We start from the raw sequence: 24,242 nt of genomic DNA on the forward strand, positions 1-24,242 counted from the left end.
TGACCTCACCTAATAAGCGCATCCTGGGCTAAAGCTAAGCAACCTTAAGTACGACGAAATAACTGCATTTTTGGAATCTTATTTTTGCCCAAAGAAAAACATATTAGTTGAGCAGCATAAATTTTTGTCTGATATATAAAAATAAGAGCACTAAATAGCAGAGTTTATTTTCAGAGACACAGAAAAGAGCAGCAGATTTTTCGTTTGTATGTGAATGCCAAAAGTCCGTTCATGATATTTTCCTTAGAGCTTAATTTATAAGGTGTATACGTAGCAGACACATAAGAGAACAGTTACTTCAAAATCCAACGGCATATTTCTCGGAAATTTTAAGCTATATTCCAGGTTTCGCGTGTACTCTAAAATTGCAAGACGGTGCCAAAACATGATTTGTGAGGGAGTGACAAGTGCCATTTTCATTACGTGGTAAAATTGAACAGGAGCTTGACAACCTAGAAGGAGATGACAATACCACTAAAAACAAAATCGCAGTGAATCAACAACTACAACCTGCTCCCTATACAATTCGAGGTATTGGTAAAATTTTTAACAGCTTAAATAACGCGAAGCATTTCTGCAAAATAGATCTATACAAAGCTTACCTCCAGTTCAAGTAGATGAGTAGTAAAGAAATACAAACGATATCTACACATCGTGGCACCTACAAGATAAATCGACTTTCCTTCTGGATAAAAAAAGCACCCAGTGAGTTTAACAGAATTTTAGACCAGATACTTCAGGTTCTAGAAGGGACGATATCGTATTTCGATGAAATTGTCGTTTTTGGAGTTTCCAAAAATAAATATTTATATAGATTATAACATTTTTTTGAATGGTTCCACAAGTACAATCTTCCTGTAAAAAAGAATCGACTTTCCTTCTGGATTAAGACAGCACCCAGTGAGTACAACAGAATTTTAGACCAGATACTTCAGGTTCTGGAAGGGACGATATTGTCGTTTGTGGAGTTTCCAAAAATAAATGTTTGCATAGATTAGAAAAATGTTTTGAATGGATCCACCAGTACAATCTTCATGTAAACAAGTGCGAATATTTTAAAGAAGAAATAACATATCCAGGCTATGTTGTGAGCCATAATAAGATTTCGAAATGCCAAAGCAAAACAAGTCGACAATTTTGTATATATTTGTACGGCAGAAAATTTACCTTAATAACTGACAACCCCCCTTTTTCAAGGTCAGCAGGGTTATTAAAATATTCCCCTGCGACCTGCGTGAAGTTACCATCGATTACCATCATCGATAATTCAGATGATGGCAGTAATACAGGGTGATATAAAGATGTTAAATAAATTATTTTTTAAATGAAATCACTTAACAATGAAAATAAACAAAAAATACGTTGTTACAAAAAAGTATTACCTTCAATTTATTTAAAAGGCTTCAAAATACCAAAAAGAAAATATGTTGTGCAGGGTTTTCGACTTTGGATACGGGAATTTCAATCGATGTCTTCACAATAAATTAAAATTTGGAAGATCATATATAATGACCAGGAATGCAGTTACTACAAGGGGAGTTCTATACCTTCAATTTGATATGCTGCACTTAGCTGGAATCGGTTTTTCCTTGAGCAAAGTTTTCAGATGTCTGTTGAGAATCTAGAGGGTAGGACACGGATTGAAGCTTAGGGACCAGGAATGGACTTCGTACAAAAGACAGCGAATGACACATCAAAGAGGATATCACTAGCTTCAATTTGATGTATCACTTTTATCCAGAATTACTTTTTTCTTGAACAAAATTTCTAGATTTCTCTTGAGAAACTGGCCACTGACTCCAGCCTAGGGACCAGGAATGGACTTCATACAAAAATGTGGGAATACCAAGACAAAGAGGAAGTCATTTCCTTCATTTTGGCGTATCACTCTTAGCTGAATTAATTTTTCCCTGAACAAAGGTTCCAGATTTCTGCTTAGAAACTGAGGGCAGGACACTTATTCCAGTCTAGCGAGCAGGAATGGACTTCATTCAAAAAATAGCGCTTGCCACATCAAAGTGGAGGCCATTAGCTTCAATTTGATGTATCACACATATCTAGAATAAGTTTAACCTTGAACAAAGTTTTCAGATGATTTTTAAGAAACTGGAGGGCAGGACACTTATTCTAGCGTGGAGACCAGGAATGGACAACGCACAAAAAATTCGAATGCCACGTAAAAGCGGAATTTACTAACTTCTGACGCATCAGACTTGGCCGAATTCGGTTTTTTCTGAACAAAGTTTCCAGATTTCTGTTTAGAAACAAAAGGGGAGGCAGATTCCAGCCTAAAGCCCAGGTCAAAGAGGAGGTCATTACCTTCAATTTGACGTATCGCCCATAGCCGGAATCAGTTTCCCCTTGAACAAATTTTCCAGATTTCTGTTTATAACTGGATGGGAGGACACAAAATCCGGCGTGCCCCCGTGCGACATCTATTTGGAGAGAATTATTACATTGCATAGTATCTCACAAAAAAAACTAAATTGTAACCGTTGAGTGAAGCGGACGTGCTTTTATTTCGCTCCTCAAAGAAAATATATCCCGATCTCTACCTTACTACCTGTTACGGCCTTTTGGAATAGGCTGGAAATGGACTCCAAAGACCCAACAGCTGCGGTGGTGGGGTTAGACCGTAGCATGTTGTTCTCCCCTCCTAAAGGTGTGGGTGCCTTGGCACCTGTAGTCGAGAATAATGCTTCAAGCGCACAACTAGTAGTCAGACTAATTAATGAGGAAGAAACGGATAAACCAGAAGGATGCACAGTTCGTCCCCAGGCTTTAAGTAAAGGTATTGTTTCCGACTCGGATTCAGACAACGACGGTGTCAATGAAACAGTCATCGCAGCCGAATCGAGAGATGAGGGCAGCGGAAGATAGCAGGAATGAGCGATGGCTTTTCTAAGCTCACAAGCAGACCGAGAAAGCGATCCCGTGCACGACGAAGGAGACAGAGGAGTAAGTACCGGCAGCGCAACCGGGCGAAAGTGCAGGATGCTGTAAGGGATAGAAGTGAAACTCCAAGCACTTCTACCGAATCTGGAAAGAGAATCAGATCTCCCGAAGAGCATAACACTGCTAAAATGCTGAAGAAGAAAAAAGAAAAGAGATCTCCGGTTTCAAGTACTCTGGGAAAACCAAGACAGCCATCCCGCAATAGATATTCCATACAGTGTCCTGCGGGGGTAGAACAAGTTAAAACCGGAACGATGCAAGCGTGCAATGCTCCTGAGTCTTCATGGAGGACTGAGACCACCAAAAGGAGGCCACATCCTTCACGGAAGGGAAGATGGTCGTTGAGAATGGTAAGAAGCCGCCCTCTTACACCAAGGAGGAAGCAGGGAAGCACAACAGAGATGACCTGATTCATGCCGTCATCAATATAAGCAGTGCATCCGGTAGGATCCACCAGATCATCGGTCCCAAGTAGAGGATCTGGTTAACGAGCAGAATTTCGAACATGTCTGGAACTCTGTAGAGGGTCCACCTATAAAAATTATGACCTGAGAGTATAGAGAGGACATCTCCACGCTCCCTGGGAGTGCACAAAGATCCATCTGGTGTGAAAGATGGACATCCGCCAAAACACAAAGGCGACAGTCTTTATCAAGGGATGTGGCAGTAAATTTGCGACAGAACTCAAGTTGGAATTCTTGGGCAAGCAATCAAATCTCCGTAACGGGTTTGGATAAGACTAAAGGCATGGCGCACTACGGGAGCAAGGCTGTCTTTTTCAAGATTGGAAAGACTAGGATAGGCAAAAATCCTCATAATGAGACATCAGTGGCAGAAGACCTAATACCGCCCAACGAACAGGAGGTTGACGACGAGACAATCAACGCCTCCCTCAATATTGGGGAGACTGGGATAAAGAAATATCCTAATACTAAAATAACAGGCAGTACAATGGCAAGAGACCCAACCCAGCCTAATGACCTGGGATCCGACGACGGACCCATCACCGATTTCAAGATTCGGAAGACTAGGACTTGTAAAGATCCTAACATTGAAACACTAGGCAGAGCAGCGACAGGAGTTTCAATGCGGCCTAACGAACAGGGAGCCTACTCCCAAGAAGGTTATTTACTTAAAATTTGGAAGACTGAGACAGGCAAAAATCCTAGTATTGAAACATCAGGCAGTGAAGGGAAAGGAACGAACAGGGACCCGACGATGGAACCATTAACGACTTTGTAAAGATGCGGAAGGCTAGGATCCTAATTCGATGACATCAGGCAGTGCAGTGACAGGAAAGCCAATGCAGTCTAAAGAACAGGGAGCAGATGATGAGACAATCACCCACACCCAAGAAGCCCATCTAATGGAGCACCACTGATTGAGATCATCGAGATAAACCTCAAACGGAACTATACAGCAACTCACGCGCTGATGAAGAAAATCAGCAAGGGCAAGAATCATATTGCCTTAATTCAGTAGCCATGGGCGACTCGGAACAAAGTTTCTGGACTAAACCATATTAGCCACCAAATATTCTATGCTAACACGTGTACTCGGCCGAGGGCCTGCTATATTAATCATAAAAATTTATATTGTATATTTTCCCCAGACTTGTCAAAGTCGGACGCAACAGTGATGAGACAAGGAGACGATGGAGCATCACTTTATCTGCCTTTCGATTCCGACACCGCCACCAACTTCGGAGCTGTAACGGCAGGTGATTAAAGAAAAACACATGACCTGATTACACTCAATTTTGGTAACACCGCTACCATTGTTAATAGGATAAGGGAGGAGGTTTCAGATGTGACAATCTGTTCGGAAAATCTGGGTGATGAGGTTCAGGATTGGAGGGTCTGCATGGAGCATTCCTTTTCTGACCATCGCTACATTAGATTTAGAATAGCATGGCCAGCGCCGAATCCGATAAGCTCCCGGAATAAGTTGAAAACCAACGGGACAGAATTTGGAAGAATACTTGGGCAAGATAATTCAGATTGTCTAAGCATAGAAGACATTGACGAAAATGTCAATAGGATTGCGACTGCACTGGTGGAGTCTTTGAAAGATAGTTGTCCTGTTCAGAAAGGGAAATAGGTCCGCAGAAGAATACAATAAGATTACCAGAGCGGCAAAACGTGCCTCCTGAAAACTTTTCTGGGAACAAGCCGGTAGCGTTAATGACGGCACCACGATAAACGAGTTACTTTCAAAAACTCATGTCCAAACTAAAACTTTAGTAGGCGATGCAGACGATGCTATAATACTTCTAAGGGGTAAGGATCCGAACCAGTTATGCAGAATTGCCGAAAGTGTCTTGCATATGGCATATGACTGGGTTAGAGTCAGGGGTCTCAATGCTAACCCATAGAAGACTGAAATATGCCTGTTCAAGAGGAAGACGAATTTGGGCAAATTTAAAGCACCACGTTTACTCAACGAAACGATTTCGATATCTAACAAGGTCAAATACAAAGGTGTCAACTTGGCAGGAAACTGAGTTGGAAGTTTCAGATTTAGGAGCGTAATGGGAAGGCTCACAGATGTTGGGCACTACGTAGACCGGCCGTAGGCTCGAAATGAGTCCTGAATCCGAGGATAGTCCACTGGCTCTACAGGAAGGCGAGTAGACCAATATCTACTTAGATTAGGTTGAAAAGATGGTGCAAATATTAATCCGCCCCATGCCACTATGAACATACACATAAGCCAGTAATCGGGTTTTTGTGCGATCTAAAAACTATAAAGTAACCTCTAAAAAGAATATTTTAAGTTATGAATTCTGAGCTACTTACAAAATCCTTAATTGTTTTCAATACCAGTCCCCTAAGTTGGTTTATGTCTGGTATACTTACTTACGCCTCAGTAGTTTGATGGACTGCTATGGAGAAAAAGTGCAACATAAGGACCACACATCAGGTTCAGAGAACATGTTGTTTTGGCATAGACGGAGTTATGAGGACCACGCCCACTAGGGCGCTGGAGACTTTTCTAGATATCCGACCCATTGTCATACAGATTAATTGTGGGGCAGCCACTGCGGCTATGAGACTTAAGGCGATGGGAGAATGGATTGAGGATGGGAGCAGCTCATACCTTCGCGGTATAATCGAGGCGAGGATAGGAAACCTGGGAGGAAGTGGAGAGGTTCCGAACGGATAGCTGAGATGAACCTTGAAGTCGAGTGCGACGCACTGCTGCCAGCGGCAGTGACGGTAAGGTCACGAATAGTCTTGCAGTGTAAGAAGAAGATTAACGCCTTCTCTGAGGATGGCAAAATCAACATCGTTTGGGGAAGATGATGAGACGTTGGAGCATTTCCTTTGTCATTGCTCGGCAACAGTACCAAGACATGTGACCAACTTAGGGACGTGGCATGAAAAACAATTAAATATTTTGTAAGTGGCACGGAATACCAGACATAGATATTCTTTTTGAGGTTATTTTTTAGTTTTTAGATCGCACAACATGCCGATTACTGGCCTAGGTGTCTGCACCCTCTTTTCTACCTAACCTCATCTATCTCACAAATGTCGCCAGCATCAGGAGGGAAAACCCACCGCTGAAAGATTTTCCTAATGGTTTCGCCAGGATTCGAACATAGGTTTTCAGCGTCATAGGCGAACACGCTAACCTCTGCGCTACGGCGGCCTCCTAAAATTTTGATATTTATTTTGTACATGTCACAAAGCGCCTACACCAATTGTAAGGTGGAGGTCATTACCTTCATTTTGGTATATTACTCATATCCCAGAACTATTTTATGTTGAATTAACCTGCCAGACTGGAAACAGAAAAAGAGAGACAGAAAATAGAGAACCTGCAGATTTCTACTGGGACTTTTTTGCTAACAGAAATTTGAAACTTTGAACAGATGTTTTGTAAAGGTCAGCTGTATTATGAACAGAAGCCGTTAAATGAAAATACAAAAACTAACGCCAAAATGGGTCAAAAAGGCAGAGGTAAGGAAAAAACTATATATGTATATTGCTTATTGGTAATTATTAAATTCATTTTTATTTACTTTTATTGAAGATTCAACGCAGCAGTCAGTTTTCAGGTACAGAAAACTAACCAAATGAAGTTATAATTTTACCTCAAGTCGGTTGTTGTACATTAGAAGGTAAGTGCACAATTGGCGAAATTTTTTGGGAAAATCTTTTTCAAGATTAAAAGATTGTATTCTTTCAGACACCAAGAAAAGAGCAATTATCGGAGTATTAAGTGTTTTGATGGAATCATCCTCACTGAAGAGCTGCGATGAAACCAACTCCGTTCCTTTGAATTTGTTAAGGAAGGAAGATGCTGCCATGGGATTGAGTAGGTCTGCCCGGAAGTTAAAAAAGTGACGCACAAAGGGATTGGAAAAAATTAGAGCAAATTAGTCTGCCAATTGTGAACGGATATAGATATCTTCAATGATAACACAATGTCCGTAGTCGGCGCATGACCAAATGGAAAGCTCCCTTTGCAGTCGCAGCAATTTGTCTATCCACAATATCTGGAAATTCAGTTCACCAGACCGTCGCAGTTCGAAAAGCGGCATTCTCACAAATCAGAATATTATTCCACTGCCTGTCACATAGCTGATTATACTATACTGCCGCAGCATAACTTATCACCGACCGGATAATTGCTTTGTACGTGGTTAGTCCAAGGTTACTTTTTCAGCACACCAAGTGCTGCTGACAAGGGACCTGAGAACGTTGTTTCCACTTTTATGTATGGTGATGCATGTAAAGCAGTTGTAGTTCAATGCAGCCTCCGAAAAGCATGCTGATGCTCGTCGAATGCAAATTGTCCAACGGCAGTAGTAGTCCCTCATGCGTCTTGGCTACTGATGAGAGAAGGGAGAGCGGTCTGTACGACTCCACGTTGCTCATGTCTTTTCCATGTTTCAGTAGCGGGATCACACTGATCATCATCCAAACATCGGATACTATAATAGTGTTCAGACAGGCTGAAGACAGTTGTAAGGTACTCGACTCGAGGCACATCCTGATTCTTTAGCATCAGTGTAGAGATTCCGCCTGGGACCAGCACCTTGTGCGACTTGGCGCCACGGGTGACATTCGTAGCTTAGTGCACGGTTAATTGCGATGGCTGTCCAGCGGCACGGGGATCACGGACACGACGAATGACTCCCCTTCTAGCCTTGTCACTCTCAGGTCAATAAATTGACGTTTATCTAAGGAAATGAGCTTGAGCCCATATGCGCATATAGGGGTTATTTTAAAACAATTGTTTTCCTTACAAGCAAATAAAAAACTAACCAAAACAAAAATCAGCTGTTGTTTTGCAAATTTGCACTGGAAGTCGTTCGCGTACTTTTGCTTGCAAATTTTTTTAAAGAGAGTAAAATGGCTCTTACTTTCCTGCAAATTTTTACTGGCAAATTTTTACTGGAAAAGTACGCGAACATACCTACTACATACTTATCAATTGGTCGGTCTTTTTCATTTCCATCTAGTTGTTACAAACAAATGCTCTTAGATATATCCTGTACCAAAGTAGTGGTGTAGGGTATATTTTATTAATTTAATTATTATAAACAATTTTTAAATACTATAACATAACTACAAGCTGAATTAAAAATAAAGAAAAATAAAACATATATAGAAATATTTAAGCAAATTTTGTATCATTTCTCTGGAATTATAATTTTTGCACAACACAATAATAACGAGTAAATATAATTGAAAACTACCAACATGGATTCTGCGCACTCTACGTATTGCTCTACGTACTTAATTTGTGTCAAGCCAGACACAAGTGAAATCTTCTAGGAACCCAACAAATATAATCGAGAGATCGGTTTATACGGGAGCTACATCAAGTTAAAGACCGTACTTGGCACAGTTGTTGAAAGTCGTAACAGAACACTACATGCTAAATTTTAGTTAAAAACCTCTTGTTGATCCGTCATTTCAGATTCACTACTTTTACTGGAACAAGTTTTTGATGAATTAATATTGCTTGGTTCGAATGGGATATCAATTTCAAATATCAAATAAATAAAGGTAGTACCACGACCAAACTGAAATAAAACAATGAATTTCGATGTAAGGCAAAAGGACAACAGGTAGAATAAGATTACAAATATTAATCCGTTACGTACAACCGGCTGCTATGGGTTTGACACTGTACGTCAAATGACACCTTCATTATGTTTGTTCTTAAGACCATTTTTCATATAAATGGCCCCTTCAGGCACATACTTGTCCTTTCTGTGGTACCACCAAAAACATGTAAGTTGTATTGTATTTTTTTTTTTGTTGATTTATTAAAAAATCGTTCAAGTGTTAAAATGTAAATTTTAATACATTTATTTTGTTCATAGTGAATTAACATAATCAATCTCAAATCAACACACATACACATGAACCAAATGTTGAATCTTGTTATTTGAACACAAAGCAATAAAGAAATAAATCGAGTAGTTTTTTTCACCAGTTTAAAATAAATTCATCCATCATCTTATTTTGGAAGGCCTCAGGTGTGTGATGTTTATTCCTATTAAACGAAGGAAAGAAAGCAACAATTTTATTCAATGTTTAATGTCATTTTGTGTTATATGTTTAGTGGCAAGTGAGCGTTGTAAAAAAAAGGACGGAGAGACATTTTGTGTAATTTTAATGCAAAATTTTAATTGAAAAAACCAGCCCTCAAATTTTGCATTATTTATCCAGCTATTGTGTGAATTGCCCTACTTACCTTTGAGTTGAGATCCTGCCTAGTTTATGTCGAACAGCCAAGAACAAGCAGGGGAAGCAAAAAAGGGACACCTCCAGCCCGTTTTCCGCAATACGTCAGTGAGATGTCTATCAGCCACTCACCAAAGTCCGATATGCCAACAAAAACCAGCCACAGCCAATGAACGGTATGCCTCTTGCAAATACGACTAATCCGCCTCCTCATTTACAGCACCAGAAAAATGCAGCCAAGTCACCAGCCGGTATGCCAAAACCTTCAAGTGAAGTCGGTGAGTTCATGAAACAAATGAGAGTACAAATGGAGCAAATGCAGCGAGAAATGCAAGTAATGCACAGTATATTGCCTCAACAAAAAATATGCAAGCACAACTTACTAACACCACCAAACAAGTGGAAATGCAGTCAGCATTACTTGCATCGACGATAGCACCGCCGCCATTAAATAATAAGCCAGAAACGATACTGCCGCCACGAAATTAGTAAAAACAGCCAGCGCCATATCAGGCACAACATCCACCACAAAATCTGCCACGACAGTTGCCATTGCCACAACAAGTGTATATCCGCTGCCTCCTCTGTCCATAAATTCGTAAATGTCTGTCCACAATACGTATCCACAAAGTTTTGTTTCAATTCCACATTTCATGTCTTCCAGAAGAGTGGCAAACCTTTTATGGAGCGTACGAAAGCACCACTGCCGTATTTGGCTACAATAGCCTACACAACATCATGGCACTCAGAGATGATATTAAGGGACGAGCGAGAGAAACCATCAAGTCGCTGCAAGTCAATTCTGTCAACGTCAACACCACAAACTCTGCTTGAAACCTTTGGTAGTCCGGAGCAGTTAATTGGAAGCCAAATTGAAAATGTTCGTGTCATTCCAGCTTTAGCCAACGACAACCTGGAAGCCCTGGTCAATTTTGCAAACAAGTCGCCAACAGGGCCTCATTTGTCAGGAACGTGAAGGGAGATCATCATCTGTCCTACCCTTTCAATGATAAGCGAACTCATCGCTAAGCCTTCAACAAGCCGAAATACAGTGGGCCGAAAAATGTCTTCAACTACAATAACCAGCCACCATAGTTGATTTTGCAGAATGGCTGTCCGTACTGCGTCGCCTGGCCAACATCGTCCATGACACCTTACCGTCTACATCTGCCAATGCCGAATCAAACCGCCGAATCACTGATAAGCGAACTCATCGCTAAGCCTTCAACAAGCCGAAATACAGTGGGCCGAAAAATGTCTTCAACTACAATAACCAGCCACCATAGTTGATTTTGCAGAATGGCTGTCCGTACTGCGTCGCCTGGCCAACATCGTCCATGACACCTTACCGTCTACATCTGCCAATGCGAATCAAACCGCCGCCATGTTGCTGCTACTGCACCGCCACTAAGCCGTAAGGATGCGTGCACTAACCTAAAAAATTGTTCGACATTTTTGCACATGTTGTGGCGTTCGTCTTAATATGCAACCCCAGCGCCATCGACTAGCGGGTAGAAGACAGAGAGCACCATCTGATGGCTAGAATTCGCCTCCTGTCATCGAAAACGACAGCCAGCTGACACGAACTGACAACTATGGTTACAACCGTATGTTTTGTTGGTGCCCGCTGGAAGTCAAATTTGATGATGAAATCCAAGCCAAGCCGGCCAGTGACCCAAGTAAGTGTTTTTCTTTTTGGATTGGGACTACGAAGGGGGAGCCATCGTCACACGAAAAAACACAAGTCAAGATTTTTTTTCAAATCGTGTGTTTTTGAAAATGAATATGACAAAAGTATGTGAATAATATTAAGAAAACGGCTGAAACTGTAAACAAATAATATCATATACCTATTTAAAGAAAGTTTTTTTTTTAAGAAACGAACTTATAAAAAACATTGAAAAGCGAGCAAAAACAATTAAAAAAAATGAAATGTTATAGAGATAAAGTTTAAAATAAGTTTGAAAAATTAAATAAAAGATAAAGTTATTCCAAAAGCGTAAAAAGAAAAAATAAATGAAATAAGCAATTTGAAAAGCCTGAAAATAGAGAAAAAAATATTAATTAAAACATTAGTTAAAGGTTAAAAGTGGAAGTAAATTAAAAGACCAGAAAAAGAAATAATCTAGAAAAAATTAAAGTTACTAGAAAGACACAAAAAGGCTGAAAAAGAAAACTTATTTTGAAAAATGTTAATTAAAAACCTGAACAGAAGTAGAAAATAAAGTTTGAGTATTAAATCGAAAATTTTAAAACTAAAAAACTAAGCCACAAAAAATATAACCAAAGCCAATATTCCTCTAACTCCACTGCCGTAAGAAAATACAAAAACCGCTGCAACCGCCACATCTTCAATTGGCTAATCTGCAGCCGCTACAACCACACCCACCATACAACAGCGAGGGACACAGTTGCTGTTGCATACCCCAGCGTCAATAAGAATTCCATTAAGATTCTCACGACCTGGAAACCCGACTGCAATACGAACGTTTGACCCTCGGACTTTTGATCCTTTTTGTTGAAAAGGTTGTTTTTTGTTTAAAAAAGAAATGAGAAATTAGTTAGGTAGGGACAATTTTATTGTTGTTTTTTCTTTTTACTCACCTGTTGGTTGGGATGCAGACTTTGACCTAAACATGAGCTCATCGTTAGGTTAGGTAGTAAGAATTTAAAGGATATTTCCTTGCGCCTTTCAGCCGATGTTAACCCTACTGCGCTGAAGAAGCAGCACAACAGAAAACCCCTGAAAAGAAAAAAAGACGTTTGGGACAAAAACTAACTACGACAACTACACTTGAACTAGACAAAACTTACCAAAGACTTGACGGGCGGACGCACAGACGAGAACTCGCAGGGACCTTATTAAGCGCAGAGGCCGCCACCAAGGCCACATTCTACACTGGCAGTCATTAACATTCATCGGAGGAAGTTACAAAATTTTTAATATATGTTTTTAAATAATAGTAGTTTATAAAAGGATAGTTAACGATTTTATATCCAAAAGTTTAACTTTTTCTTGCAATTGTTTAGAAGTTTAATTTTTTTAAATTTTAATTTGAAAATTTCTTTTTTATCTTAACATTATTAATGGTGTAAAACTTTTTCCCATTTAATAAAATAGTTGAATTTGTATGATGAATTATCATTGAAAATACTTGCCTTATAATTGAGTGATGGAAGGCTAAATCAACGGAATATGGGGTAAGTGGCTAGACAGCGGCGAAGTAAGAACCGGTGATGGATCACGGGATACCCTTAAACATTTCAGGACGTGGGTGCGATGGATGGGGTAGGTAATGTCCTGAGGCGCCTTGAAGGTATTTTAGGCGCCAGGCAACTCCACAGTTGTGATGTCTACAAGTTTGTTTATATACATATGTGTTTTGTTAATGGTCTATTGTGTTTACTTGTTCCAGCGATAGCTGGTTGATGTATTATGTTCTTTTGTCACTTGCTAGAGGGTTTGATTGGTAAAAGAACCGCGCCTCCTGAGATTAAGAGTCTTATGCTCTATCGACTGAGATAGCCGGGCTCCGGGAGTCACTCAACTACGGTAGAGCCTCATGAAGACCTCACGATGGGTCAACCCGTCCTTCTGTTGCTTTGGCTACTGAGACGTGGAGTGAGGGATGCCGTGGTGAGTGATGGGAGGCGGCTGAGGGAAGTCATCGAGGATACACCGAGGCGTACTATCTACTTGCCACTTACCAGTTCAATTCTCTTAGGCGCATCACAGTGCGAGACGCAAATCCATGATGTGAAGATCCTGGAAATATAAACGAGAGGAAGCAGTCAGTTTAGTCATGGTAACAATTGTTTTTTTTTTTGGAAAATGCCAAGTGGTTTTAGCAATATTTCTGTTTCATTTTAATTTTGGATATATGTACTTAATATTTTAAAATTTTTCCCCAATTCGCCCTGAATTTTGCTTTTATTTTTACCCCGCAGTTTTACTCAAAATTTTTTTTAATTTTTGTCCTCTTTGGCAAATTTTAAAGTAGGTTCTTTTAGTTTTTTATTTTATATTAAAATTAGCCTTATTAATTTAATTTTTGTTTTAATTTTGGTAATTTTTACATATTTCTGTTTTAAATTTTTTAATGGGTAAATTAAAAAAAAATTAATATTTTTTGTTTTTATTATATTTAAAGGATTTTTTACTTTATTTTTTTGGCACTTAAGAATTTTTTTTTTAACTTTTTTGTTCAAATGTTTTAACAAGTTAAACCTAGTACTGACTTTAACTTTTCGGCCGAACAACTTTCAAAACGCATTACAAAAAAATGGTGACGAAGATAATGGGAACACATTCCATACTAGTGGTACGGAGTTTTATGAGCAAAATAGTAATGACATGTCGTTGCATCAGGATAAGTTTCGTAAAGTTTTAATTGTAAATGTAATTAAATGCTCAAGAAATGGGCCGAATCAACTATGCTTCAATACTTTTGTCTTTGTTGTGTGTTGTTATTTGACTTTTTTGTGTTCTGACAAAGAAAGGAGCCCTTCGGATTTCGCAATAATTTAATAGACATTTTCAATGTGAAGGAAGTCAGTATAGGCTTTAGGGAGAACAACTTTAAACTTTGAAAAAGACAAAAGTTTTCCGGAGGTATATTTTTCGTTAATTTTTTCAATTCCTTAGACATTTCCGTTTTCTTTGTAAAGCCTAATTTTTTTACATTTTTCTTAAAAATTTGTTTAATTGTTCAAATCTAATTATTTTCGATAATTTCCTTCCTTATTAATTTTGTTGTGTTGGACGAAAGAATTTCACATTCTTTATGATATCGAAACATATTTTCCTTTTCAAAATAAAATCACAATAACGTTTAGTGTTTCACTGCTCGTTGATTTTCTTATTTTTGCCACCGAGAGTTTTTTTCCCCCTATTTTTCACCTTTTACCAAATTCGCTAACAATTTTTTATTTTGAAAGTTATTGAATTATTTCTCAGTACCCGCACCTCCATTCATAATTTGAGTGACTTTTACACAATGGCAGGGGTACAGTTGAATCATGTTTTCTCTTTGTAATATACGCACTCATTACATGACTTTACTTACACTCCCACAAAACAAACGGTTTTTCTTCACCATGTTGCTTTCAGATAATAGACATTTTCAATGTGAAGGAAGTCAGTATAGGCTTTAGGGAGAACAACTTTAAACTTTGAAAAAGACAAAAGTTTTCCGGAGGTATATTTTTCGTTAATTTTTTCAATTCCTTAGACATTTCCGTTTTCTTTGTAAAGCCTAATTTTTTTACATTTTTCTTAAAAATTTGTTTAATTGTTCAAATCTAATTATTTTCGATAATTTCCTTCCTTATTAATTTTGTTGTGTTGGACGAAAGAATTTCACATTCTTTATGATATCGAAACATATTTTCCTTTTCAAAATAAAATCACAATAACGTTTAGTGTTTCACTGCTCGTTGATTTTCTTATTTTTGCCACCGAGAGTTTTTTTCCCCCTATTTTTCACCTTTTACCAAATTCGCTAACAATTTTTTATTTTGAAAGTCATTGAATTATTTCTCAGTACCCGCACCTCCATTCATAATTTGAGTGACTTTTACACAATGGCAGGGGTACAGTTGAATCATGTTTTCTCTTTGTAATATACGCACTCATTACATGACTTTTCTTACACTCCCACAAAACAAACGGTTTTTCTTCACCATGTTGCTTTCAGTTTCTTTATTTATTGTGGTTAGGGTTTTTTTATTTTTCACATTTCGTACAACAATTATTTTCACTTTATTTCTATGCATTTTTCCAACTTATAGTTCATTGATAAGCCCAATTCAATCGCCGACGCTGACAAGGAACATTTCATAGCTAAAAATTCTTTTCACTCTTTTCCATACTTACGGGCATTTATGTTGTAAAAAACTTAGCTTTTCGTATGTTTTTTTTTTTGCCCATTCATTTACACACACACACCCACACACTTTCTCCCGCCAGCCATAATTTTCTTATTGTTTAGATATGTTGTTTTGGTATGCACTTAAGGGCGACATGGGATAGTATATTATTTTTGTTTTTTTTCCTTGACATTTTTCTCACGATACTTACCTTTTTTCATTTATTGAAAATTATTTCCCGCGTTGTCCATCTGCTGCAGTCATGACATAATTACCAGGTACTGTACCGTAAACAGCTGAGTAAAATTTTTTCTCGCGATGTACACTATCTGTCAACTAATTTTGGTTGTGTGTGTATTATACCATACCACACACAAACAACGAAAAATGGCGCGAACTAGTAACATACACAAAAACAGTAGTTACATACCCAAAAAAGTTGCACTAATCACTGATTTTGACAGATAGTGCATCAATATTTTGTTGTTGGGCAACTGCTGCTACCTGCTAATACATATATCTTGGCTGCAGTGGTATTCATGATACAATTAAGGGGTAGTGTCATTAACACTACCACAAAAACCTACCCTAACGAAACTACCTTGAGTGGTAAATGCCGTAAATGGAAATGTCAAAGTGGTATTAGAAATAAACTATGTTTTGCAACTTAGCTTCTTCAAATGTGTTTTATATTATGACACTGTTTTCTTGCTTATGTGTGTAATATCGGATCAAGTAAAAATCCTTTTTAAGATTTTAGATAAAAATAACAACTGTGTTATCAAGCCTTTGACATTTGGATTTACTGCAAAAAATTAAAAAAAAATATTAAAAAACTTTACTCAGCTGTTCGCATGTATCCTGAAAGCCAAGGCGTATTTAATAAGGTGGCCGCAACAGCACAGCTGATGGAACTTGATATGTCAATTCATTTTTGAATTCGCCTTATTAAAATGTGAACTTCAATATAAAAATTCTCTAATTTGATTTTTGTGTTTGCTGCTGTTATGGTTCTTAAAGTTAGGTTATATTAAGCTACGCGTCTAACAACCTTAATCGGTATCAGCTTCATTCAGGGAACAAGGTTCATTGTGTCGCCCCCGAAAAAGATTTAAAAAGCGCTGAAGAACACAGACGAAATTTATGGACATTAGAATGAAGAAGATAAGGAGCCAACACGCATGAAGTCAGGCGCGCTCCCATCTGCCGTTTGAAGACCCTATTGCAGTCAAAAATGGCAAAAGGACCATGTGCCTGGAATCACTTTAGACAGGATAAAGGTGTTCATTTAGCCATAGTCCTGCGTCTAAAGCCTCAAAAAGAGGTACAAAAACCGTTCTTGTGGTTATTGAGCTCTGATCACAATATTCCTATTTGAGACCCTTCTCAAATAGGAATATTGTGCTCATCAAAATAGTACGAATTAAATTCAGGAGCTGTTGGAGATGGTAACCCTAGCTTTGGCAACGCAAATCAAATGTCATCCAACCCCAGAATATCCCAAGCTGAGAGAAGGACAACAACATGATCCTTCTATTTACAATATTGATTTAAAATTGTTTATGTATTAGAAAGAAGATTGTATTTTTGTAGCACTTAAAGAGCATATAAATAGGCCCATCAGGCAAAACAATCTGCCCTTTTTTGCTCATAACCGAAAACAATAAGTAAGACTGATCCTATTTTCCTATTTCCTATTTTGTTAAATTTTATATCTTTAAGTTGTTCACTTAAATTTGCATAATTTTACTGTGATTTATTCCTCTAATACAAGTGTATATTTGTGCCTTTTTTATAGTGAATAAACCATCTTAAACTACACTAAGCCAAACCATATCATCATTGTACACACACACTCACTCATACCTACCATTTCTATAGTGCCAAATAAATAAAAGGAATGGATGCAAGAAATATTAAAGCAAATTTATAGTGTTTTTTATTTAGAAGGGTAAAGTCGGATGCAGTTTATTCATCGGTGAGGCAAAAAAGGACATCTTTATTCATTATTGTCTTGGCCTGACGTGGTCATCTTTATGGATTATTGGTCTGTCGTGGAAAAAATTTCTCATAACCTGTTGTAAAATTGGAATTCATGTTAATTTATTGTCTATTTCTGTCGTGAAATATTTGTATGTGATTCGTACTACTTACTTGTTATTGTGATCTCGTCGGTCTTATGTCAGAAGATCAAGATCAGCCTAGAAGAACCAGTAGACGAACGCAAGGAATTCCACCAGCCTACTTAAAAACCTACGCCATCGAAATGCCAATCGAACACTCGCCAGCAAAAGACACAGCAGGTACAAGTATTCACACAGAGGATCGTCAAGACGCGAACACCCAAAATGCCCCTAAGAAACTATCAAATCCTCCTGCCAAAACCTCACCAACGAAACTAAGTCGTGAACTAAAGAAGCAAGTGGATCAACTCCAACGACAAATGCAAGCCATGCAAACTGAGTACTTAACCTCAACACAACAATTGCAAGCCCAACTCACTGCCACTGTGCAACAAATTCAAAGTTTTTTCACAAATAATCAATCCACTGCAACAACAACACAACAGCAAAGAAACCCACGAAGTTCACCACCGTCCACACAACAGCCACAAATGTCGACAGCTTCGGAAATCTCATACTCACAAAATTATTCTATGGTACCACACAAGAAAATTTATCCACTTCCTATTTTTACAGGTCTTCCAGAGGAATGGCAAACATTTTATGAAGCCTTCGAAACCACCACAACAGAATTTGGTTACACAAATTTGCACAACATAATGCGCCTTCGAGAATCGATCAAAGGCCGTGCTCGAGAAACCGTGGAATCACTTCTGTCAAATTCTGCAAACGTAGCCACTATTTTGGAAATCCTCAGGGAAACATATGGTCGTCCAGAACAACTAGTCAGAAGCCAGATAGAAAAGGTTCGCGCCATCCCACCGCTAGCAAACGACAACTTAGATTCACTCGTCAACTATGCCACAAAAATTTCAAATATGACGACATTTCTAAAAAATATCAAAGGTGAGCATCATTTATCCAACCCATCTCTGCTCAGTGAACTCGTCTCAAAACTTCCGACAAATCGACAAATGCAATGGGCCGAAAAATCTTTAACACTGGAGCGACCAGCCACTATAGTCGATTTCTGCGAATGGCTCTCCATTTTAAGACGACTCGCCAACATTGTAAACGACACTCTTCCAATAGCATCAACTTCTGCCGGCCGCCGTCAAACGACCTCTACCAACCCTCAAGGACGAAAGTATGCTTGTGTTGCAGTCATTCAAAAATGCCTTATATGTGAAGGTGAGTGCCATAATATCAAAGAATGCCAATCCTTTTTACAGATGCCCGTTAACGATCGTTGGAGCAAAATACAACAAACAAAGACGTGTTTTTGTTGCCTTAAACGGGGCCATCGTATTAAATTTTGTACACAGAAAAGAAAATGTGGCATAAACAATTGTCCAAAACTTCACCACCGATTGCTACACAACACACAACCGCACATCAATACAACAACTTCATTATCAACACAACAAACGTCAACCTCATCTATGGAAACACGGAACGAAAGCCAAAATATACCCGAAGCACCACAAGCCGATGCCAGAATTTGCCATGCAACAAACGAAGCCAACAATATATTATTTCAAATATTGCCCGTAAAACTGTATGGGACCACTAAAACCTTAACAACATATGCCTTCGTGGACGACGGCGCAAACGTGTCAATGCTGGACGAAAACCTATCCCGAGAACTTGGCTTACGCGGCGAACCCGAAATCCTGCAACTCCAATGGCTCAACGATCATCAAATATCTCGAAAAACCGAAAAAATTAATTTAACCGTAAGTGGAGTTGGTCATTGTGAAGAAAAATTTACAATTTCTAATGTTTACATTTCGCCTGAACTGTCATTGCCGATCCAGAGCTGCCACATATCACATTTCTTGAAATCCCGTGGATTGGAAAAAATACCCGCAAAAGACTATTCACACGTTCAGCCAAAATTGATTTTAAGTTTAAATCATTCCTTTTTAACAGTGCCATTGCAGGTTCCACGTATGCTAGCAGATGGTGGTCCATTCATATCCATGACAAGGTTGGGAGCAATAATATATGGTCCCTTTCCAGGAGAGAAAATCTCAACAACAAAGCGTTTACATATCCAGAGAAGAGTGGATGACCATGAAAACCAGTTGTTGCAGGAAATGCATGACATGATGAGGGGCTATTTCGACATAGAAACACTAGGTGTGAAAGTGAGTACAAAAAATATGAGGTCTAAGGATGACGAAAGAGCTTTGATGTTGCTAAAATCTAATACGAAGAAAGTTCATGAACGGTACGAGTGTTCATTGCTATGGAAGGAGTACGTGCCACCAATACCAGATTCATATGCGACAGCATTAAAACGTCTATATTCAATTGAAAGAAAAATGGCAAAGGATCGTGAGTACGCCACACAATATTGTGACAAAATTAATGATTATATCAAAAAAGGCTACGCAAGAAAATTATCTCAGGAAGAAATTGAAAATGCTAGCGTACGAATTTTTTACTTGCCACATTTTGGTGTAAAAAATCCAAATAAGAAAGGCATTCGCCTTGTGTTTGATGCGGCAGCCGAAACTAATCAATTTTCTTTAAATAAAGCTCTATTACAGGGGCCTGACATAAACAACTCATTAATTTCGATTCTTTTCAAATTTAGAGAAGCTCCTGTTGCAGTCTGTGGAGACATCCAAGAAATGTTCCACCAAATTGCCATCACCAAAGAAGACCAACATAGCCAAAGATTTTTATGGAGAGACGGGATGGACAATAAACCGGTGGAAACATATGTGATGCAGAGGTTGATTTTTGGTGCCACCTGTTCCCCCACAATAGCACAGTACATCAAAAATGTTAACGCAAAAAATTTTATAGAAGAGGCACCGAGAGCTGTCCATGGAATAGTGGAGCGTCATTATGTGGATGATTACGTTGATTGCTTCCAGTCAGAAGAGGAAGCAATTCAGGTTTTAAAGGACGTAATTCGAATTCATAAAGTCGGCGGTTTTAATCTGCGTAATATTTCATCCAACTCGGCAACTATTAAAAACATGTATGGCAACCCTGTAATTGAAAGTAACCATAGTGATGAGTTTCTCAGCAGTAACCAGACCGAACGGGTACTTGGCATTCACTGGCTGTCACAACCAGATATTTTTCATTTTCTATTAAAATTGCACAAAGTGGACGGCGAAATAGTAAATTGCAACAAAATTCCAACCAAACGTGAAATGTTGTCGTTAAACATGTCGATATACGACCCGTTTGGTTTTATAGCGGATTTCCTGATTACGTCGAAGGTATTAATGCAGCGTGTGTGGAAAAGTGGTACAAAATGGGATGAGGTACTGCCGCCGGATATCTATAGCCATTGGAAGACCTGGTTGGAAGAATTGCAGAAAATTTTGGAATTTTCTGTGCCTCGTTGTTACTCAGGAGCTTTCGAAAAGAGTTTGGTGGACATGCATATCTTCGTGGACGCAAGTGAAGAGGCGATGGCTGTTGTGGCGTACTGGCGGATGGTAAACAGTGAGTTTGTTGAGGTTGCATTCATAATGGGAAAGACGAGTTGTGCTCCTACCCGCTATCATACTATACCAAAGCTTGAATTGCAAGCGGCGGTAATGGGCGTGAGATTGAAGGAGCTTATTATGCAAAACCATTTGAAAAATATTAATAAATGTTATTTTTGGACAGATTCATCTACAGTTTTGCAGTGGATTCGATCGGATCATCGTAAGTACAAGCAGTACGTGGCCAACAGGGTGGCGGAAGTTTTAGAAAATAGCTGTGCAAAGGATTGGCGATGGTGTCCAGGTGTTGAAAATCCTGCGGATGATGCCACAAGGGCAAAGTATTCAAAAAACTACAACGCGGACGGACGGTGGAAGAATGGGCCAAAATTTCTTTTGTTAGACGAATCTAAATGGCCTAAGGTGGCGGAGATGGGCGAAAAGATAGATCGCAGCGCAACAGAACTACGGGCAAAATATAGAATCCTTGTTACTCATCAGGTATGTGCTGTCGTACCAAATTTTAATCGATTTTCAAAATATCGCAGGCTAAAGCGGGCGATGGCATGGATACACCGCTATATAAAAAATTTGAGGCGGTGTGTTAGAGGCGAAACTTGTATGGTGGGTGAGCTGGACGTCGAGGAAGAGGTAAAGGCCGAATTGTACTTGTGTCGCTACGTTCAACAACAGTATCTTGCTGACGAACTAGAAGATTTGCGGAAAAATGGTCATGTGTCTCAAAACAGCAGCATAAAAATGTTAAATCCGTATGTTGATGATGAAAACATTCTGCGTGTGTCTGGCCGTTTAGAAAATGCAAAATTTTTGTCATTGGAAGCACGTCGTCCAATAATTTTGCCAAAAGGCAGCCCGTTTACTCGACTTGTCGTGCAGTCATACCATCAAAAATTTTTACACATTAACATGGCGACGGCGTTAAGTGAAATCCGATTGCGCTTTTGGGTACCTTCTCTACGCCAATTGCTTAAGAGCGTTCAATCAGCATGCCAGGCTTGCAAAATTCGTGCTGCTAAACCAAATCAACCACAGATGGCCCCTCTGCCAGTAGAACGAGTCACCCCGTACGTACGAGCCTTCACCTACACTGGTTTGGACTATTTTGGACCGGTGAGTGTTGCTATAGGACGAAGGCGTGAAAAGAGGTGGGTAGCCCTGTTCACCTGCCTTACAATCCGCGCTGTGCACCTGGAAATTGCAGCTGATCTATCGAGCGATGCCTGCCTCCTTTGTATCCGAAATTTTGTCAACAGAAGAGGGGTCCCAGTACTCATCCGCAGCGACAACGGGACGAATTTCGTTGGAATACCAAAGGAGCTGCAAGGTGTAAGTAACTTTGTTAACAATGACTCTCTCGCTTCAGGTGTAACAGCACTAGGCATAAAATGGCTTTTCAACACTCCGTCCAATCCCAGTGAAGGTGGTGTTTGGGAAAGGCTCGTACAGTCGGTCAAAAAGGCGCTCTACATTATGCTGAAGGAGCAGGCACCCAGGCTGGCAACATTGCAGGCCTTCTTAATCGAAACGGAAAATATGGTAAATTCAAGGCCTTTGACCCATCTTCCGATAAGCCCAGATGATCCTGAGCCTTTGACGCCCAACCATTTTTTACTTGGCTGCACAAATTCTACACAAACTCCAGCCCCCTTTGAGCCCAGGTTGTTATGCCTAAGAAAGCAGTGGCGTGTACTCCAATGTTTAAAGAATGGCATGTGGCGCCAATGGATCCGTGAGTACTTGCCCGAATTGACTCGTCGAACAAAGTGGTGCCTTCCATCCCAACCTCTTGAAGTCGGCTGCTTGGTTTTTATATGCGATGTGGAGGCTCCAAGGTCCCATTGGAAACGTGGTCGCGTTATTGAACTTCACAAAGGCAAAGATGGCGTAGCTCGGTCTGCTGATGTGAGGACCAGCACTGGTATTTTGCGAAGGCCTTTATCAAAACTGGCGGTGCTGGATGTCAAGCTTGGCGTTGGTATTGGAAGTGAATCTTCACCCGGTGGTTCAGTTCACGGAGGCGGGGATGTTGGAGATGGTAACCCTAGCTTTGGCAACGCAAATCAAATGTCATCCAACCCCAGAATATCCCAAGCTGAGAGAAGGACAACAACATGATCCTTCTATTTACAATATTGATTTAAAATTGTTTATGTATTAGAAAGAAGATTGTATTTTTGTAGCACTTAAAGAGCATATAAATAGGCCCATCAGGCAAAACAATCTGCCCTTTTTTGCTCATAACCGAAAACAATAAGTAAGACTGATCCTATTTTCCTATTTCCTATTTTGTTAAATTTTATATCTTTAAGTTGTTCACTTAAATTTGCATAATTTTACTGTGATTTATTCCTCTAATACAAGTGTATATTTGTGCCTTTTTTATAGTGAATAAACCATCTTAAACTACACTAAGCCAAACCATATCATCATTGTACACACACACTCACTCATACCTACCATTTCTATAGTGCCAAATAAATAAAAGGAATGGATGCAAGAAATATTAAAGCAAATTTATAGTGTTTTTTATTTAGAAGGGTAAAGTCGGATGCAGTTTATTCATCGGTGAGGCAAAAAAGGACAGGAGCAATCCTCATGTCCACCAGTGAGTCATACATTTGACGCATGTGATGTGAAGTCCCTGGTTTATCGCTACAATAACTTATTGAAAACTATTTAATCATGGCATCTTGGTAGTTTTGTGAGTAAGGCCTCTGGAATTAATGGGAATTTTGAACATTTTTCTTGTTTGACACTCAAATATTAATAAAAATTTTTCTTCTTGCTCTGGTTGGTTGGAGCAAATTTTAAATGTCACGGCGAATCGATTTTTTTCGCCCTGCATGCAATTCCCTTAAGCGATGCGGCCACCTTATAAATACGCCTTGCTGAAAGGTATCCAATTAATTTAATGAAGGTATATCTGAAAGGTAGAAAAGTGGTTAGTCAAGTTTTATACCTATGGGGTACATTGCTCAAGGTATATAAGTTGAGGAAGACTTACATATTCCCAATGAGACCTACACACAGGGAGATAGGCTTGGCTTAAGGGGAGTATGCACTTTATGATAGGGAATACACTCAGAAAAATTATTTTTTTCTCCCTCCCATCC

The 24,242-nt window shown here is 39.2% G+C and overlaps 1 protein-coding gene and 2 long non-coding RNA genes across 7 annotated transcripts in view; 2 read left to right on the top strand and 1 right to left on the bottom strand.

The window, feature by feature from the left end:
• Nucleotides 1-9,731, top strand: part of LOC106082587 (uncharacterized) — a 36,016-nt gene extending 26,285 nt beyond the window's left edge. The window contains exons 3-7 of one of the 3 annotated variants that reach the window (XR_009398317.1): nucleotides 335-6,920; nucleotides 6,994-7,081; nucleotides 7,150-9,454; nucleotides 9,541-9,584; nucleotides 9,648-9,731. This is a non-coding gene — a long non-coding RNA (uncharacterized LOC106082587). Of the gene's footprint in view, nucleotides 1-334; nucleotides 6,921-6,993; nucleotides 7,082-7,149 lie in introns of all 3 variants that reach the window. The other 2 variants (XR_009398316.1, XR_009398315.1) reach the window with 2 other exon arrangements.
• LOC106082524 (uncharacterized) lies at nucleotides 9,261-12,581 on the bottom strand. Its single transcript, XR_001220519.2, has 4 exons — nucleotides 12,477-12,581; nucleotides 12,267-12,405; nucleotides 9,673-12,173; nucleotides 9,261-9,471 (listed from the first exon to the last, which is right to left on the bottom strand). It is a non-coding gene; the product is annotated as an uncharacterized LOC106082524 (long non-coding RNA).
• Nucleotides 12,582-17,709: 5,128 nt separating this feature from the next.
• LOC131997639 (uncharacterized) lies at nucleotides 17,710-23,642 on the top strand. Of its 3 annotated transcripts, none has more exons than XR_009398314.1 (2): nucleotides 17,710-23,383; nucleotides 23,515-23,642. XR_009398314.1 is itself a non-coding variant. In XM_059368803.1 (2 exons), the coding sequence occupies exons 1-2, from the start codon at nucleotides 17,710-17,712 to the stop codon at nucleotides 23,242-23,244; spliced, it is 5,367 nt and encodes a 1,788-aa protein (XP_059224786.1). In that variant the 3' UTR covers nucleotides 23,245-23,642. The 3 variants fall into 3 exon arrangements, 2 of the variants coding, with proteins under 2 accessions (XP_059224786.1, XP_059224785.1); XM_059368803.1 differs by having other exon boundaries at nucleotides 17,710-21,124; nucleotides 21,293-23,642; XM_059368802.1 differs by having other exon boundaries at nucleotides 17,710-19,803; nucleotides 19,873-23,642.
• Nucleotides 23,643-24,242: the final 600 nt, after the last annotated feature.

The sequence above is a fragment of the Stomoxys calcitrans genome, chromosome 5, assembly GCF_963082655.1.
Source record: "Stomoxys calcitrans chromosome 5, idStoCalc2.1, whole genome shotgun sequence".
In the NCBI taxonomy this organism is placed as follows: domain Eukaryota; kingdom Metazoa; phylum Arthropoda; class Insecta; order Diptera; family Muscidae; genus Stomoxys; species Stomoxys calcitrans.